At 40.8% G+C, this 17894-nt stretch overlaps 2 protein-coding genes across 6 annotated transcripts in view; one reads left to right on the top strand and one right to left on the bottom strand.

Moving 5' to 3' along the window:
* Positions 1 to 680: 680 nt before the first annotated feature.
* Positions 681 to 5611, bottom strand: vsig8a (V-set and immunoglobulin domain containing 8a). Its single transcript, XM_010893983.3, has 8 exons — positions 5524 to 5611; positions 4825 to 4883; positions 4013 to 4182; positions 3519 to 3723; positions 2517 to 2666; positions 2284 to 2406; positions 2040 to 2184; positions 681 to 942 (listed from the first exon to the last, which is right to left on the bottom strand). Exons 1-8 carry the CDS (start codon positions 5556 to 5558, stop codon positions 765 to 767), a joined length of 1065 nt encoding a protein of 354 aa, XP_010892285.1. The 5' UTR covers positions 5559 to 5611; the 3' UTR covers positions 681 to 764.
* A 4597-nt stretch (positions 5612 to 10208) lies between these two features.
* Positions 10209 to 17894, top strand: part of si:ch211-127i16.2 (probable flavin-containing monoamine oxidase A) — a 35062-nt gene continuing 27376 nt past the window's right edge. For 4 of the 5 annotated variants that reach the window (XM_010893922.3, XM_010893921.3, XM_020053043.3 and 1 more), the window contains exons 1-4: positions 10254 to 10537; positions 10808 to 10895; positions 11795 to 11975; positions 16777 to 16891. In XM_010893922.3, the coding sequence (XP_010892224.2) occupies positions 10420 to 10537; positions 10808 to 10895; positions 11795 to 11975; positions 16777 to 16891 (502 nt within the window). In that variant the 5' untranslated portion in view covers positions 10254 to 10419. The other variant, XM_010893923.3, reaches the window with a different exon arrangement.

Raw genomic sequence — 17894 nt, 5'->3', positions numbered from 1 at the left:
ATGGGAATGTATGACAAACACTAAGCATAACTATTCAAATATGAAACAAATGTATGTTCTCGGGTAAGGAAAACATTAGGGAAGTCCCGACTGATATTGTCAGATTAGTACCATATGCCTTCAGTGAACATTAAAGGATTTCTGATTGATAACCTGCATAGCATCATATAGTGAAACAACAAAACAATTATGTTAGAGGGAATCGAGTACTTGGTCCTTTGGTTTTTGCCATGGTCAGGTAGAGGGTATATAACATCCTGATGAAATAAATGATACATTTAGCTAAATATTGTAGTAAACTGTGGCTTTGATATTTAAACATTTCGAAACTAACAAACTATAGTACATGTTCTGTTTCATTAGAGCTATTTGCTAATAACCTATTCCAATGCTGAAGCTAAATGAAGTGTTCATAAAGGATGTCCCTTGACTTTGGCACCATCGGTCAGTTTAGAATGCCAAAATGATTTGGTGTGTCTAAATCCATTGTCGTGGGAAATAACATCATGAGCAAAAATATGAATCAACCAAATTAACTATATTAACATCAGTGGTGTCACAATGTAATCATAATGGTAAAATATGTTCTTTTTAAGTAACAAAGTCAGCATATTAGTTGATTTAAAATGGGAAAATGTATTAGATAAAGCATTTAATAAAATTCACCCTAAATGCCATAACAAAATATGCCATCATAATTTACTGACACAGTATTTTCTTCCCATAAAGCACAAAACTGTTCTAATTTCAATGTTTCTGTCCAGTCATACAGCGTAGCCATTTCTGCTGTCATTGGCAAACCCACTGCTGGTGGATGGGATGGGTGTGCGCCCTTGGTCTGACTGTTCCGTTTGTGGCATGCCCACCAGGCTATAGGCTACCCCAGAGCGGAGGCTGGTGCCACGGCTGTGTGGCCGACTCTCAGGGGCTGGAACATCTTCCCTGGGGATAGAAGGATGTAGTGGTGAGAGGGCTACAGCAGGGGCGTGGGGACCCAGAGTTCTGCTAGGTTTAAATTCTACCAGTTACATTTATCTGGTCTTAAGGCCAGGCACCATCCTCTAATAGTTTTTTCCCCCCTTTACTCTTGTCAGACTGAAACTTTACCGGTTGCAAGTATTCAGATATACAAGATGTTTTTGTATTAAGATTTATTTCTTTAACTATTAAAACATGCAAATGAGGCTCAACATCCTTATATTCCCGCTAATTTGCATATCACGAGAATACGTTTTTCAACACATTACTTCAAGGCAGAATGTTTTTTGTTTCTCTGTTGTGTTAAGACACCCTGGGGTCAGACACAGAACTGTTCATCAAAATATTGTTTTCATTACATTACTTAAAAAACAATATTCATATGTATGACGGATGCATATTTTGCCTACAGACAAAATGACACAAACATCTAAATGACACAAAAATAAAAATCCTCTGTATAAGTTTGGCAATAAGACCTATGAACCCGTGTGTGGGATATTGTGAATGTACCTCATTTTTGAAGATTGGCGTGACTGCCTGCATTGGCACATGTTAAACATGTCATTTTGAGAAAATGGCCGATAAACACAGGCTAATGCAGACAGGATGTACTCTCCAGAAATAAGAATGACTCATTTTTCAGCACAAAACACCACGTCTGCGTCTAAAGATGTGGACATGAATGGGCTAGCTAACGTTATGCTCCAGAAAACAAGCCCTGAATGATATATGCAACACGGAACGTTTTAAAAATAGTGGCTGAATGTAAACAACAATAACTCCATTTACTGTTTGCTAGGTGTAGTTATTGGAGTTGGGATAAAAAAATTATATAAATCAGGTTGTTATATCATTTATTATTTGTACATTTTATGAAAGTATGTAATTTATAGTTGAAAAATGTTATCACTATTTTTCACTGTGGTGCCTGGCCTTAATCAGTGCCTGATTAGAGAACTAGAATAAAGGCTCTCAGTACCATGGGTGCCAGGGCCTGTAGTGCAGAACCCCATCCAGTATCAGTATGGATGGACTGTGAGCAATATTGACTGCGGTACCTGATATCGTTGGACACTTCCTTCTCATAGCGGGTGAACCTTGCATCCCATTTGTATAGTACTAGCCAGATGAGTATTGCCACGATAATGATAAGCAATAGACAGCCCACCACAGTGCCAATGATCACTCCGGCTCTGTTTGCAGCTGTGGGGAGACGGAGGTGGACAGGTACCAGGTCAACCGCATGATTTAAACGTCAGTGAATGACTGCCAGGATGACTGACCGACTGTGGGCGTACCTACGTTTGTCAGCCGTTAGTTTGATCGTGCACCTCTCGTCCCCAACGGCGTTGGTGACCTCACACGTGTAGATCCCCGCAAAGCCTTCGGAGTGATTACTGATCGACAGCACTCCAGTCACATGGTCTGACGGTTCGACAAGGGTGAAGAGCATCAATGAACGCTTTTGTTTTTCACCACGGGACCATTGAGTTTATGTTGTAATTCAGCATGAAACCCGTAGAGGTCAGACTTACTCTGTGTGGCTGTGGCTGGGATTGGCCCTGTGTCTCTCCTCCATGCGTAGTTGAGGGGAGTGGACCCCTGTGATGAATTACAGCGCAGGGAGATATCCTCCCCCACCACCTCCTCACCCTCCAGCCAGCATTTAGGCACAGATGGACGCACTGTCCTCAAAGGAATAAGAGACTACATTTCCGCACTGTCACAGTCTGTTACAACTGACTGAATGAAAATGGACAGTGCTATTTTCTACCAAATGACATTGGAAAAGGAACATCGCAATACACAATTTGCGTGAACTATGCTGTATTTGGTTTTATAAAGCCAATGACACAGTTGATCCGGGTAGGGAATGACAGGTCTCCAAACAGTGTCTTAATTGTCTGAAAACAAGGCCCCTTTTCTCAGTAGTGCTTCTATTCAGGGTATTGTACTGTATTTCCTTTCACCAAAGCATTTTTTCCCAGCACACACAATGTCGCCCTGTTACACACAAGGAGGGAGATTGAAAAAAAAGGATGGGAGGTAAGAATGGGAAAAGCAGCACAGAGGGAAAAAAGTGCAGACAAAAGGTAGATGACAAAAATGTAATGACAAAGGGAGAAGAAAACTTTGCTTGAGATAAAGAATCGAGAAGCGAGTGAAATGGACCTGACTTAAGCCTGCACTGGGAAGGAAGTTTTCCATTCAACTGACTATTTTCTCAACAGACCATTCAATTGCCAATAGGGCACATGTTGCTGAAATGTCTCGACAAATTTCCATTTGATGGGCTTTCTGTATTTGCCTAACCTGTTTCAAAGTAACTTGGCAGTTCATGAGGTCAACGATTTTAATGGAAATCCTCGCTGGGAGGATACGAACCACATTTCTATGACCTCCAAATAATTAAGTCTAGCTTACTAAAACCAGGTCACACTCAGTCCAGAACCCAAAAACTGTGTTCAACACCCAAGCTTAAATAATTAATCAGGGTGACACACTAGCCCAAGGATGAAATATAACGCCTATCTCACCCAATACAACCAGGGAAACCTTGCGCATGTCCACTCCTGGGGACTTCTTGACCTTACACTGGTAGGTGGCAGAATGAGCTGGCGACAGGGAGGCGATTGTCAGGGACGCATTGCCCAGGGAAGGGTCATCTGTAGCAAAGTCCAGCCCCTTAGTGAGGCCAGACGTACCATGGACGTACTTGATCCCACCTGCATAGGACAAAAGCTGGGAAGGGCCAACATTTAAATACATTTGAAATCTGGTTAAATAATGAATGCGCAGAAGAATAACCCAGACATAAAAACTGAAATATCGGGAGGAACATTAGTGGGATGTGCAGTCTTTTGCTATATCTTAGCAACAACAGCTGAGCAGTTAGGAAGGAGATAATGGGTTCTATTCTTGAACCAAACACTTTATCTAGCAGCATGTATCATCACAATTGCATGACAAACCGTGGAGAGAACTAGACATCTGAGATCAATGTTAACTTGATCGCGTCAGTGCCACTTACCAGTTGGTCCTTCTGGGTGGCATCTGGGCTGATCATTGACCACTCAATATCCAGGTCTCCGGTGTCCCCGGGCTCAGATGTGTACGTACAGCCCAGGGTCACTCTCTCTCCCTGGGCCACCTGCACAGTCTGTGGCCCGGTGGAGGTCAGTTGCATCCCCATACCGCCACCTAGGTCCATTCAAACAGTCTTCCTGTTATAGGACTTCTGCTTACCTTCTGTTCCAGATTCTATTGGCGAGTTCAAGAAGAATCAGAACTTACACTGCATTATAAGCCTATTGCTTGTAAAACTCTTGTATATAACTGCAATGTTATGTTCACCTTATTCTATATATTTCTCCCAGAATATAGTTTCTTAAAATTGATGCCAAATCCTTGCATCTGACAGTGCTTTTCATACTCATTTGTTACAGCACATTGAAGTAACTGACAGATGCAATTAAACTCAAAATGTTTAGCAGGAAAACAACAAACTCAATTTTCAAGGAGAGATAGACTGAAGCCTTCTGGGAAACAAAGTGAACTGGCCTTGGCAGTGCATACCATGACAACACACCTGGAGACAAGATATAGGTTCACCCTGAGGGATCAACAGTGTTTTTATCTTTAATAAATAGGCTGAACGGGTTATTCTTTTATTCAGTTTCCAGCAGCACATTCAAAATACAGAATAAGCGAGCAGAATTCAGGGATAGATATGTACATGTAATAGGAGCTTACAGATTGCTATTAACAACAACAAAAGAAGGTCATGAACAGCTCTGTGTGTATGTGCATTCATATGCATGTGTGTATGGTGTTCTTCCTCACCTGGGTAGAGAAAAACTGTGATTGCGCATATCCCGAACAGGCAAGACCATGGACAACAGCTATTAGGATATGGATTGACATTTTAAATGATGGGAAATCTGCATTAGACACGGACAACATTTTGAAAATACATACAGGTCTCTGCTTGAAACACAGATGAACACAAGCAATGTATTTTGTGTATACTGGTTTGTGAAAGAACAATTTGCGAAAATACATCATTAAGCCTAAGGCACTTTTCTCTGTATAACCTTCATTACTAATTGAACCTGGAATGAAGAAAATGTAATGAGAAACCTGTTTTGTAGACTGTCTCATTTATATTCTGCCTGCTTTACAATGAGTGTCCTGTCTTGGTAACAGACCTGAAGCAGGAGTCACTTAATAAACTATTTAGAAAAGAGCAACATGAACAAATCCGGACATGTTTGCCCTCTGCATCATGCTAAAACCATAAGCTACAGTATACTGCTATATTCATACCAAGTTCATATAAATGTTTTAGAACCAGATTTTCCATTTGGCATCCAAACAAAAGTTTCCAAATAATGTAATGTAATGAAGCCACCGACAAGAATTATATTCAAATTGGCAAGTGGTCTTGTTTTGTCATAGCCATTTATAACAATGGAAACAATGGAAAAAGACAAAGCTCACAATAGCAGAAAGGGAAACGACATTACAATCAACACAATTCACCTGAATGAAGGATGCTCATCCAAATGTAGATCCATTCCAATCAATAGGAAAAGCCTAAGCAGCACGACTGTTGTTCGCAGGCTCTCTATTTCTCTCTCCCCTTCTGACACAGCCAGTCATGCCTGTCGTCCTCCTCCATCTAATTAGAATAGGCTTGTCTCATTGGACAGGTATTCTACCTGTCTTTCTAAGCATGGCCATTGCATTTCTTTCAAAACGAGTTTTTAAAATGAACCAGAATTTATGTGGACTGCAAGAAATTGGAAACAGAACTGAATTCCAAAAAATAAAATAGGATTTCGTGGACAGTCACTCCCTTTGTTAAATGTTTTGTTCGCATAATAGAGCCCCTCTCTGTGGATTATCTATGGTTTCAAAGAGCCATGGTGAACCTGCCAGGTCTCAGGTGACAACAAACAGGTTATTCAGCTAGTTACTGATTATTCCCTGACACACAAAGACGGGGTGGGAAGTGGGAAAATGAAACACAATAAACTGGCAAACATGAATAAAGGACCGGAGCCTATTTACAATAAGATATATTTTCCAAAATATTTTGTAGTATATACTTGTGAAAACCTTCCTAGGTGGTGGATACCAGAAGGAGGCTTATCTGGCAGTACATAGCAATGTAGACTAAAACGTTATGAAAGTGAAACGTTCATATTCTCCTTTGTAACTCTGTCTCTCGTTGTTGTAAAAAGGGCTCTAGTGCTTTAAACAATATTTCGATACTTCCCTGTGAAATATTCAACAGCCGAAACAGAACATTCTTTAGAAATGCTGTCCACAGATCATCATCTCAAAACCAAAAATTTATGAATTGCAAGTTACACAATTCCCCAACAACCCTAGAATGATGTGAACCCTCTCAAAAGACACAACAACGTACCACTATCTTTTCCCAGCTATGCAGTATGACCTCAAAGATGAAACATTATGTTCATTCAAAAACATTTCTATACAATGGAGACAAGTATAGAATAAGGTTAAACCCCAAACAGAGCGTCTTTCAGTTCTACCCATAGCAGCAAAGGGATGCGGGAAGGTTATTATTTATTCATAGAAACCTGTGTTATATTGTATTATTGAAGTTGCTATGCATCGCTCTCTGTCAGGGTTAAATATGTCAATGAACCGAGGAAACAGGAAAAGGCATTTTTAGTAGCTTTTACTTGATCACATTGCTGGTCCCACAACCATGTGCTGTGAGATCTGGTAGTCAGAGACAGGAGTGTGGATGGCTGCCAAGGGTGAAACAAGACCGCTGACGGCCTACCTGAATAACAGGGGTATTTTCAGGAAAGACAATTGGACTTGACACATCAGACTCACAGTCCCTCAACACAGGAGATCTTTAGGTTTGCCTACTCTTCCCACTCCTCTACCACTGACTGCCCCTCTAACAATGCATCAGTCAGTTGTGGCCTGGTGCAGTCTAGAAATGTGTTAGAAAAACCTGGAGATGTTCGCTAGACTTAAACTTTTTGCCCCTTTGACTCAGTATAGTGGAGTCATTAACATTCCTGTGGACATTCTACCAGACAACAAGTGGAAGAACAACATCACAGCAGTCGCACAGCATGAAGGCTCTCTGCTTTGGTACCCAGTGAGGAAGCCTCTGGGTGTTGGAAGCTGCTTGTGTGTTTTCATGTTTGTTACATTTTACAATGTTACAATGTGGATTTTGTTTCACTAAAATGAGCCACTGAATATTACAACCTCATTACCAGCTAGTTTCCCATACAGTGAGGAAATGAACTGACAAGGCCACTGGGGAGCAAACACATTTTTCTTTGCCTTCACAGCAAAGAATTGGAAATCTTAAAGGACAACAATGCCCACATTCAAGACTACACTGACAAAGTAAAATCGTACATCAATGCATATGAGGAGATACACATCAACCAAACATATCACACAAAAACGACAGGCCACGGTTCACTGGTGAGCTGAGGGGCCTCCGCTATCACAAAGACAATGCCCACAGGACTCTACGCTCTGCCAAAGCTGAGGAGCCCAAGAGCATGTACGGATACCTATATAAAGAGGCCAAGAAAAACTTAAAGCAGGAATTAGGTCAGTTGAACATAAGGTTGAAATCAAGGCTAGAAAAGCAGTTTTCAAATAATGACTGCTTGTCTGTCTGGAACGGCATCAGACAGATTCCGAACTACAAGCCAAAGATTTGTACAAAAAGGGGGTTATGTGAATGTATTTGTCATTCTACAGGGGGTATTGTCTTTTGAAGGACACCTGTGTGTGTGAACCGTTTTCATACATTCATGTTCATGTTATTTGTGAATGACGGTGTAAGTGTAAATACAGTGCTTGTGAGGGTGTGGGCAAAGTCTATAGTGTGTGCATACCTTGTGTTCAATACTGAAGGGTTAGTGCAAAATGAGACATTTGGTAATATCTGTTTCCATTGGAAGACTATAAGCACTGCACATCACGCACCTTAAAATCCACAAGAAGGCAGTCAGCATTTTGAAACCACTTTAACGATTTGAAACCACCACACAGAAAACAAAAACAAGACAGTTAAAGAGACTTGAATCATGTATTGAAAGAGTTCTGTTTTCTTTTTCTTTTCAATCAAGGAGTAAATCAGACAGGAATCAAACAGGTTGTGTCAGAAATAGGAACATTATGTTCTGGTCCTGGACCGTGTAAAATTAAAACCAAATGGAAAATCAGAATGGGACAATAACTGAAACTGTTCAGACTACTACTCTACACTATTTGGTGGAAGATAAACCAGACTAAACTGTCTAAAGCAAAACTATCTGAGTTTCTCAAACAAGCCAGGAGATTCGGCGCCTGATATACTTCTTAATGCGTTGTCTTTGCTTCCCCTCATAACTGCTCCAAAGAGAGTATTCAGCACGTGGGTCTGGCCTAAGTAGAGGGAGACACAAAGCAATCAGTGGACCCAGTTGCGGTTAATTGGGAAGCTCTCTGGGCTCAGCCCCCTGGAGAGGTTGCTGTTATACTACCTTCCTCCAGCTGGACACTTAACTCCCACACTCTTCAAGCACAAAAAAAACTTTAGTGCTTGAATAGTGTGGGAGGTCAGCGTCCAGATGGAGGAAAGTGGTGAATGACAGTGTTTTAAACATTTTATCTCACCTTTGTTTCAAGGTTGTTTCTAGCCTAGCCAAAATCTGCCCATAGAAATGTCTTTTAATAATTTTATAAACACTTTCTCATGCAGTATTGTCATTCTTCAGAAAAAAAAAATATATTTAAGCCAAACGAAGGATTAATGATATATTGAAACCTGTAAAATTATTAATGTAACCATGGAAAAAAAAACGACTCTCCCTGGTCCAAAAAAACCCAACCCTCCCAAAAGCAAAAAATAACAATGTTAGACAGCCCTACATATTATCTCTTACCAGGAAGGGTGCAGGCAAGATCATTGCAGACACCCCCCAACCTGGTCAGCTACTGTTCCAAATCTTCTCATCCAGCTGGCGAAGGGCCAACCATGACCAAAGAATCCTGCCACCTGAACCATTTCTGTTTCATGCCATGGCCCTTAGCAACTGGCCATCTGTCCCAAAAAGACTAAAAAGACTAAGCTCACCTCATTAAGTCACCTCCAAACTGTTAATAGCTGAACTATAATGTACGCAAAACTGGGCTCATCTTCTTGCATCTAGTAGATGCTATGTATTATGTATGTTACATATATATTGATCATGATTTGATATGCTCACCACCCATTGTATATAACTGTATGTCAACTGTAGATTCTGTCCCTTCATGTCTAACCAAGATCTTTTTCTACCACTGCAGGTTTCTCGTTGCATTACCCACCTAACGCAGTCATCATTGAGTCCATCCTCACATCCTCAATCACTATGTGCTTCAGGACTGTGTCTGGCCAGTCCAAAGGCAAACTGTGTTGAGGATCATTGGCCGCAACCTGTGGTCCATTTAGTTCCTGTCCAGTGCATGATCATCGCAGACCCCTTCCAGCACATGATTACAGGCCTGGCGCCACAGGGGTGGGGGTAAAAAAGGGCATTGCCCCTCCAGATAGAATCTGTGCCCCCTCAGTTTTGTTTCCCCATAAATACAACAAATGGTATATGAATTAGATATGAAAAATGCCCCCTGCATTTTTATCCTGCAGCCGGGCCTACAAGGTTCCCTCCTCTTCCAAAGACTCCACTCCATGTAACCTGCATAGCTAACGTATCTCATGCCTGGTTACTGTTGATCTTGTTTACTTGGACTTGGTACTCAGTAGTATACATGTGCATCCTGCACTTTTATCCTAATTGCACACTGCTCTTTGCTTTGCACTCTGCCACAGACTGACTCATATAAAAATATTGCACATAATACTGTCCAACTCAAACATCTCTGCATACATACCTAATAATATAGCTAATAGTGTTTGAGGTACACACTATTTTTAGCTTCACTATTCATATTGCATACTGTATGTGGATTGTGTAAATTATGTGCCTGTATATTTTTGACAGTTTTTCAGGCAAATTCCTGTATAGGCAAGGTAAACAAATGTGCCATTGATTTTGATTTTGTAATGACTATACAAAAAATGTCCTAAACTGTCAGTACACGTTCTGCAAAAGATTCAGAAAGAGTCATTTGTTCAGGAATGACCCCGGGCTTAAATTCTGTTGAGCTAAATTTGTACATTGGGCCTCGACCTTTAACCCAAAGATTTGCTACGTCGTACAGTGAGTGTTTTTTTTCTTCTTCCAGTCGAAACACTGTTTATGGCTATATTTACCTCATGTGAGCATTACTTAAGCCGTAAAACATGAAAGCAACTGCCTGAACAAGAAGTTCAATACGATCCTTTAGCTATAGCCTCGGTTGAATTAGATAAGTCGACACTTCTAAAGTTTTGTAGTTATGACTGAAGAGAAGTGGGATGTTGTTATTGTTGGCGCTGGTCTGTCAGGGCTGAGTGCTGCTCAGACTTTGTTGAAGAGAAATGGCAAGCTGAAAATATTAATTCTGGAAGGAAAAGGTTTGTTCAAACCGTTTGACAGTCGTTGTACAGCAAAAGACAATGTTCTCTGTATATATATTGCTTGAGTAACAGAATAGTCGGTCAGCGTTGCCCGTTCTGATATTTAGGTGCTGTGTATTGCGACTGTTTTAGAAATAAAAAAGGGTCTTGTTTCTCTTATTCCTTTTATATTGAAATACATTTTATTTTAAAACGGTATTCGAACACGACAAATGTAAATATTATCATTTTATATCGACAGTAGGATATGTTATATTTTCTTTCTAGAGCGAGTAGGAGGAAGAACCGTGACCTTAGAATTACCTGCCGCGCATGGTGTCGATCGATGGGATATGGGAGGGCAGTGGGTTGGCAGGTAAGTTCTTAACCTAACACAGTAAGCAGCCGGTCGGTATCATGGGTGATTGGTAGAGCCCGTTCTATAGAAACCTGTAATGAACTTGTACACTGAGTGGGACTACCCCAGGTAAGGCTAGTCAAAGCTCGAAACTGGTCGACTTGGTGCTACAATAAAACGACTTTGCCCCCTCAATAGCATACATTTTAGACATTGACATTCCATTAAGATGATTGAAGAATCCCCCTTAAACTTCTCACAGCCTCATTACCCAACTATTAGAGGCATTCGAGGAAATCATAAAAATCTCGTATTATCAATGAAGCCCAAAAAGTCTGATAATTTCAGGTGAATAGTAAAAGACTTCCACCCTTGACATACATACAAATGGACTTACTGAGATGCTTTTAGAAACAGGCTGAGAATGATTATATAGATCACCATCAACCTGCAGTAAAGCCTGGTGGAGCCCTCAGCTTCACCCAGACAGCTAAGTCGCTAGTCATTGTGGAGTCTGTTGGCTGGTTCAAAGTCTGTGTGTGATAATGGAAAACCTCTTAGACCTAGTAGAGGGATGCAGCCAGAAAATCTAACAGACAATTCATTATTCATGGCAAGACAAGTGATTATTTGATAGATGTGACAGAAGTTTGGTGTGTCAGGAGTTTAAAAACTTCAGTGGACTGTCACACATTACTGAGCCTCAGTTCTCATAAATATCCGTCCTCCATTTCAACAGGGATAGCATTTCCGCACATTCATTAGATTGCATTATATTAGATTCAACTCATTCGAATCAAGAAGTCAATCAGTTATGTCAAACATTGAGATTTAGACTCGATTGACCTTGCTTTTAAGAGAGTAAAAATATTTTGACTTTGTTGAACTGATGTGGTTTTTTTTTTACTTTACCTCAGCTCACAGACATATGTCATGGAGCTGATTAAGGAGTTTGGCCTAGAGGTCTACCCACAGTACACCACAGGACAAAAGGTACACCATGTTGGTGGTCCTGTTGCCAAGGCTCGAACTAGCAGCACCACTATCCCTGCGCTCTCTCCACTGGTGCTACTGGACCTGTTACAGCTTGTCTGGAAGGTAGGGCACGTCTTTGGTAATATACAGTTAGGTCCAGAAATAATTGGACAATGCCTCTCAGCTTTAATTTGAGGGTGTTCACCTCTGAATTGAAGGAAGGGTTTAGGAATTGCAGCTCTTTAATTTGTAGCACCCCTCCTTTTCAAGGGACCAAAAGTAATTGGACAATTGACTCAAAAGCTGTTTCATGGACAGGTGTGGGCTATTCCTTCGTTATCTCTTCATCAGTTAAGCAGGTTAAAGGTCTGGAGTTGATTCCAGGTGTGGCATTCACATTTGGAAGCTTTTGCTGTGAACCCACCACATGTGGTCAAAGGAGCTCTCAATGCAAGTGAAAGAGGACTAAAAAAATCCATCAGAGAAATAGCAGGAACACTAGGAGTGGCCAAATCAACAGTTTGGAACATATTGAGAAAAAATAACTCACTGGTGAGCTCTGCTACACAAAAAGGCCTGGGCGTCCATGGAAGACAACAATGGTGGATAGGATCCTTTCCATGGTAAAGAAAAACCCCTTCAACACATCCAGCCAGGTGTAGAACACTCATCAGGAGGTAGGCATATCATTATCCAAGTCTACCATAAAGAGAAGACTTCACGAGAGCTAATACAGAGGGTTCACCACAAGCTGCAAACCATTCATTAACCTCAAGAATAGAAAGGTTAGATTAGACTGCCAAAAAACCTCTAAAAAAGCCAGCCCAGTTCTGGAACAGCGTTCTTTGGACAGATGCAATTAAGATCAACCTGTACCAGAATGATGGGAAGAAATAAAGTATGTAGAAGGCTTGGTATGGCTTATGATCCGAAGCATACCACATCATCTGTAAAACACGTGCGAGGCAGTGTGATGGCGTGGGCATGTATGGCTTCTAATGGCACTAGGTCACTAGTGTTTATTGATGATGTGACAGAAGACTGAAGCAGCCGGATGAATTCTGAAGTCTAGGGATGTATTTTCTGCTCAGATTCAGCCAAATTCAGTGAAACTGATTGGACAGTGTTTTACTTTACAGATGGCCATTGACCCAAAACATACTGCGAAAGCAACCCAGGAGTTATTTAAGGCAAAGAAGTGGAATATTTGTCAATAACTGAGTCAATCACATGATCGCCACCTGATCGAGCATGCATTTCACTTGCTGAAGACAAAACTTAAGGTGGAAAGACCCACAAACAAACAACTGAATATGGCTGCAGTAAAGGCCTGGCAAAGCATCACAAAGGAGGAAACCCAACATTTGGTGATGTCTATGTGCCTAAAGATGATTCTTGACAAATAATTGAAAAATTTGCATTTTATTTTTGATCGTGTTAATTTGTCCAATTTCAAGCCCCTGAAATAAGGGGACTGTGTATGAAAATGGTTGCAATTCCCATGCGTTTCATACAATCATTTTGTTTAACCCCTTGAATTAAAACTGAAAGACTGCACTTCAATTGCATCTCGGGTGCTTTATTCCAAATCCATTGTGGTGGTGTACAGAGTCAAAATTATGAAAATTGTGTCAGTGTCCAAAAATGTCCGGACCTAACTATATCATCTCTATTTTCCCAGACCACAACCAAGCTAAACAGTAGTCTCTTCTGGGAACCCTAGATGTTTCACCATTTTATTGTAGCCTTGATCTACATTAAGCTAGCCATATTTTCACCATTGACAAAGATCTTGCCATTTTAACACATAGTTAGAATTGCCTGCATAATGTTGTCATTATGAAGTTTGCGACTAGTGTTGACCTTGTGACCAGTCTAGAGTGAAAAGGTCGGGTATCTGAAATTTGAACTGCCTTGTAGGCGCCAATGTTTAAGTTTATTCTGCAAGGATTTTAATTAACTTTGGGCATGCTAATCAAAAGCAGTTTTTCCTAATTAAGTGTAGGCTTTCAGATTGACTAGTTCTAGGAAGGGAGGGAGTCTGTTAATTGCTACTGTATTTCTCCAATGAATTTTTGTGGTGAGCTTGCTCTACATTTCTATGCCGATATGACAGGCATGATGTGTTTCTATAAAATAAACCAATTCTAGCCCTTCTTTTTAACCAGTTCTGAATTTTTATAATTTTGGCACACAATTACTGCATCTGATATGAAATAGATTTATAATTAGGATTACTCATGAGTAACATTTAAACTGTGATGTCAAAATAGTTAGAGGCCAGAGCTGAAATTATGGATAGTAAATACATTCCATTAATTCTGCATTGCTTAATCGGTCATTGACCTTGGGGCTGTCTCAGTGCTCTACATTATTAATGTGCGTAATTGTTGTGTAAGTGTGTAGACATGTATCCTCACCTCTAAATTTAAAGACACCCTTGATGAGCAAAAAAGGCTGGTAAACATAAACAACACAAGTAATGAACTCTATTGTAATTGTTTTATTTTATTAATGATTCAAACAAAAATCTGATAACATTTTACATTTCTCAGAGTATATATTTCTCTCTCAAACCCCCCCCCAAAAAACAGTTTATTAGCTCTCTTGATTTCAGTACTTCATGCACCCTTTTGCTAGCACTCATAACAGCACAGCCTTTCCCTATAATGTTATGATATTTGAAAAACACATCCTAAATAATTTTTCCACACCTTGAAATCCTTTAGTCTGCCCTTGTACTAGCCTCTTCACTTCAAACCACATCCGTGGAATTCAAGACAGGAGACTGAGATGGACATTGAAGAATTTTGATTTTGTGGTTAAATAAGCATTTTCTTTGTGAAAATAATGTGCGTTATTTTGTTGGGTAATCCAAGAGTCAGAGTCCAAATGCTACCAGTTTCTTTTTTTGCTAAAATGTTTTCGGGTTCTTGTTAGAGTTCATGTGTTGGCCCTAACAAGGTTGTGGGACCAGTGGACGCTAAACATCCCTATGACATCAATATATACCCATTGTTTCCGGCGAAATCGTGGAAGGTCACAGTACAGGTGGAGATCCGCTTAAAGAAGTAAACTACAAATTCAGATTACATTTTGTTCATAAGAATCCTTTGGTGTGACAATTCTGGAAGGTTTATCTTTCTCAGAAAATTTTTAATGAAAGCAGCAGGCCACTCTTCTGGATTTTTGCAGTGTACCACCCCCCTTTGCCACCATCAGGGCAAATTAGACACTCTTCACCATCATCGGCTCTCTACACCTCACCCCACTTTCCAAAACATCACAAATAAATGCTGAATAGCCATAACGATCAGCCATAACATTATGACCACTGACAGGTGAAGTGAATAACACTGATAATCTATATAAATATATACAGTACACCGATCAGCCATAACATTATAACCACTGACAGGTGAAGTGAATAAGACTGATAATCTTGTTCTCACGGGCACCTTTCAGTGGGTGGGATATATTAGCCAGCAAGTGAACATTCTGTCTCAAAGTTGATGTGATAGAAGCAGGAAAAAGTCTGAGCGACTTAGACAAGGGCCAAATTGGCTAGACGACTGGGTCAGAGCATCTCCAAAATTGCAGCCCTTGTGGGGTGTTCCTGGTCTGCAGTGGTCAGTACCTTTCAAAAGTGGTCTAAGGAAGGGAAAGAGGTGAACTGGCGACAGGGTCATGGGCAGCCAAGGCTCATTGATGCACGTGAGGAGCGAAGGCTGGTGTGTGGTCCGATCCAACAGACGAGCTACTATAGCTCAAATTGCTGAATAAGTTAATGGTAGCTATTGATAGAAAGGTGAACACACAGTGCATCGCAGTTTGTTGTGTATGGGGCTGCATAGCTGCAGACCAGACAGGGTGCCCATGCTGACCCATGTCCACTGCCGAAAGCGCCTACAATGGGCATGTGAGCATCAGAACAGGACCACTGAGCAATGGAAGAAGGTGCCCTGGTCTGACGAATCACGTTTCCTTTTTTTCCGGGTGGGTGTGCGTCACTTATGTTAGAAATCAGCCGTTTCGTTTAGTGGTTGAAATAATGACGTGTACCCGGTCATCAAGGGAGAGAGTAGTTCCGTTATTTATTGCAGCATTTGATAGTCTGTTGTTAATGATGTTACGGACTCGAGGTTACAAACTCGGTCTACCAACTCGATCTCAAAGAACCTTCCGGTCATCCTCTACTTTATAGAAATTGCAGGACAGAATACACATCGCAGTGCTGTAAGCCCATTGGCTAATTACTGTCGCGCTTTGACTGAACGTGACTTCCTGTGTACGGATAAACAGATGTTCTGTTGTAAACTAAACATAACAAGCATACATTCATACACTTCAACCCTTTCCTGGAGAACACATGGCACCAGGATGCACTATGGGAAGGAGGCCGATTGGCGGAGGTAGTGTGGTGCATAGGGCAATATTTTGCTGGGAAACCTTGGGTCCTGCCATTCATGTGGATGTTACTTTGAGACGTACCACCTACCTAAGCATTGTTGCAGACCATGTACACCCTTTCATGGCAACGGTATTCCCTGATGGCATTGGCCTCTTTCAGCAGGATCATGCGCCCCTGCCAGAATGCAAAAATGGTTCACGAATAGTTTGAGGGACACAACAACAAATTCAAGGTGTTGACTTAGCCTCCAAATTCCCCAGATCTCAATCCAATCGAGCATCCGTGGGATGTGCTAGACAAACAAGTGCGATCCATGGAGGCCTCACATCGCAACTTACAGGACTTAAAGGATCTGCCGCTAATGTCTTTGTACCAGATACCACAGCACACCTTCAGAGGTCTAGTTGAGTCCATGCCTCGACGGGTCAGGGCTGTTTTGGCGGCAAAAGGGGGGCCTACACAATATTAGGCAGGTGGACATAATGTGTGACTGTATTTACTGTATGTGCTCAGATTGACAAGTTAAGTGCCACAGTGTCAGTGGAGAACCCGATGAAGACCCCCGATGCCCATAAGTTGGATAGTATGACCCTTCACTCCTTCATAGAGAAGCATGCTTGGACAGAAGGTGAGTGGCACCACTTTTTCCACATAGGCATGTACACTGGAGACGTTTTGTCCATTTTGCCCTGTGATACTGTCCCACATTCATGCCACGATACTATGAGCACCAATGGAAAAAGTATTTCAAAATAAATTCATTATACAAAGTATTTAGGACTGTTCAAAACTGGGTGTTCTGCTATACATTGGCCATGCAAATATGTATGGATTTGATTTGCTTTTATGGTGCCTAGAAGATGCTCTAATGTGTTCCTGGTTATTTAATGTGTCCCTGGTTATGCTCTAATGTGGATCCTGCTCTGGGGATTATAGGAGGGCTTAGCTGATGGATTTCTGAGAATCATATATTATGTGCAGTCAGGTCCATAATTATTGGCACCTTTCATGAAAATGAGAAAAAAATCGGTATTAAATAAATAATACTTATGGCACTGACCTTTTTCGATGTTTAAAAAGTTGGAGAACACATTGGCTTCTAAATTATTCTTTTACTGCAATATCTTTTAGATCAATTCAAACCACAGACTATGAATGGTGTTCAAGTCCAGAGATTGTGATGGCCATTGCAAAGTATGGATTTTGTGCCCAATTAATGATTTACTTATGGATTTTGGCAACAAGGATTATGACTCATGTCCTGATACTTAGTAGAGTTCATGATGCCATTGACTTTAACAAGAACCTCGTTGTGAAGCAAAACAGCCACATATTACTTACTAAAAATCTACCTCCATATGTTACAGTAGGTATAGAGCCTTTTTCCTTAAGCATCCATTTTGGTTGCCAAGCCCACAATTGTTATGTGAGGACTATGAGATATTTTTTCTAGTGATTTGCCAATCATTTTGAATTTGACTTTATTTTTGTTTGTGCTGATTAATGTTCCTGTACAGAATGGAAATGAGAATTCTGATACACATGGAGTAGCCAACATCTGTTTCATATTTCCATCTGTGTCTTTTTCTCACCTTCTATCTCTCTGTTCCTTTTTTGTCCAACACTTTATT

This window comes from Esox lucius, chromosome 14 (genome assembly GCF_011004845.1).
Source record: "Esox lucius isolate fEsoLuc1 chromosome 14, fEsoLuc1.pri, whole genome shotgun sequence".
NCBI lineage: Eukaryota > Metazoa > Chordata > Actinopteri > Esociformes > Esocidae > Esox > Esox lucius.
The sequence above is the reverse complement of the archived record's forward strand: the minus strand, read 5'-3'. Positions and strand labels throughout refer to the sequence as shown.

What these genes read in the sequence shown, in the direction of transcription:
- vsig8a (XM_010893983.3), bottom strand. Translation starts at nt 5,558, where the DNA reads ATGGATCTACATTTGGATGAGCATCCTTCATTCAG. An exon ending in CCACCCAGAAGGACCAACTG is followed by an intron (nt 3,724 to 4,012) that starts GTAAGTGGCACT and finishes GGCCCTTCCCAG; the next exon opens with CTTTTGTCCTATGCAGGTGG. An exon ending in CAAACTAACGGCTGACAAAC is followed by an intron (nt 2,185 to 2,283) that starts GTAGGTACGCCC and finishes GTCTCCCCACAG; the next exon opens with CTGCAAACAGAGCCGGAGTG.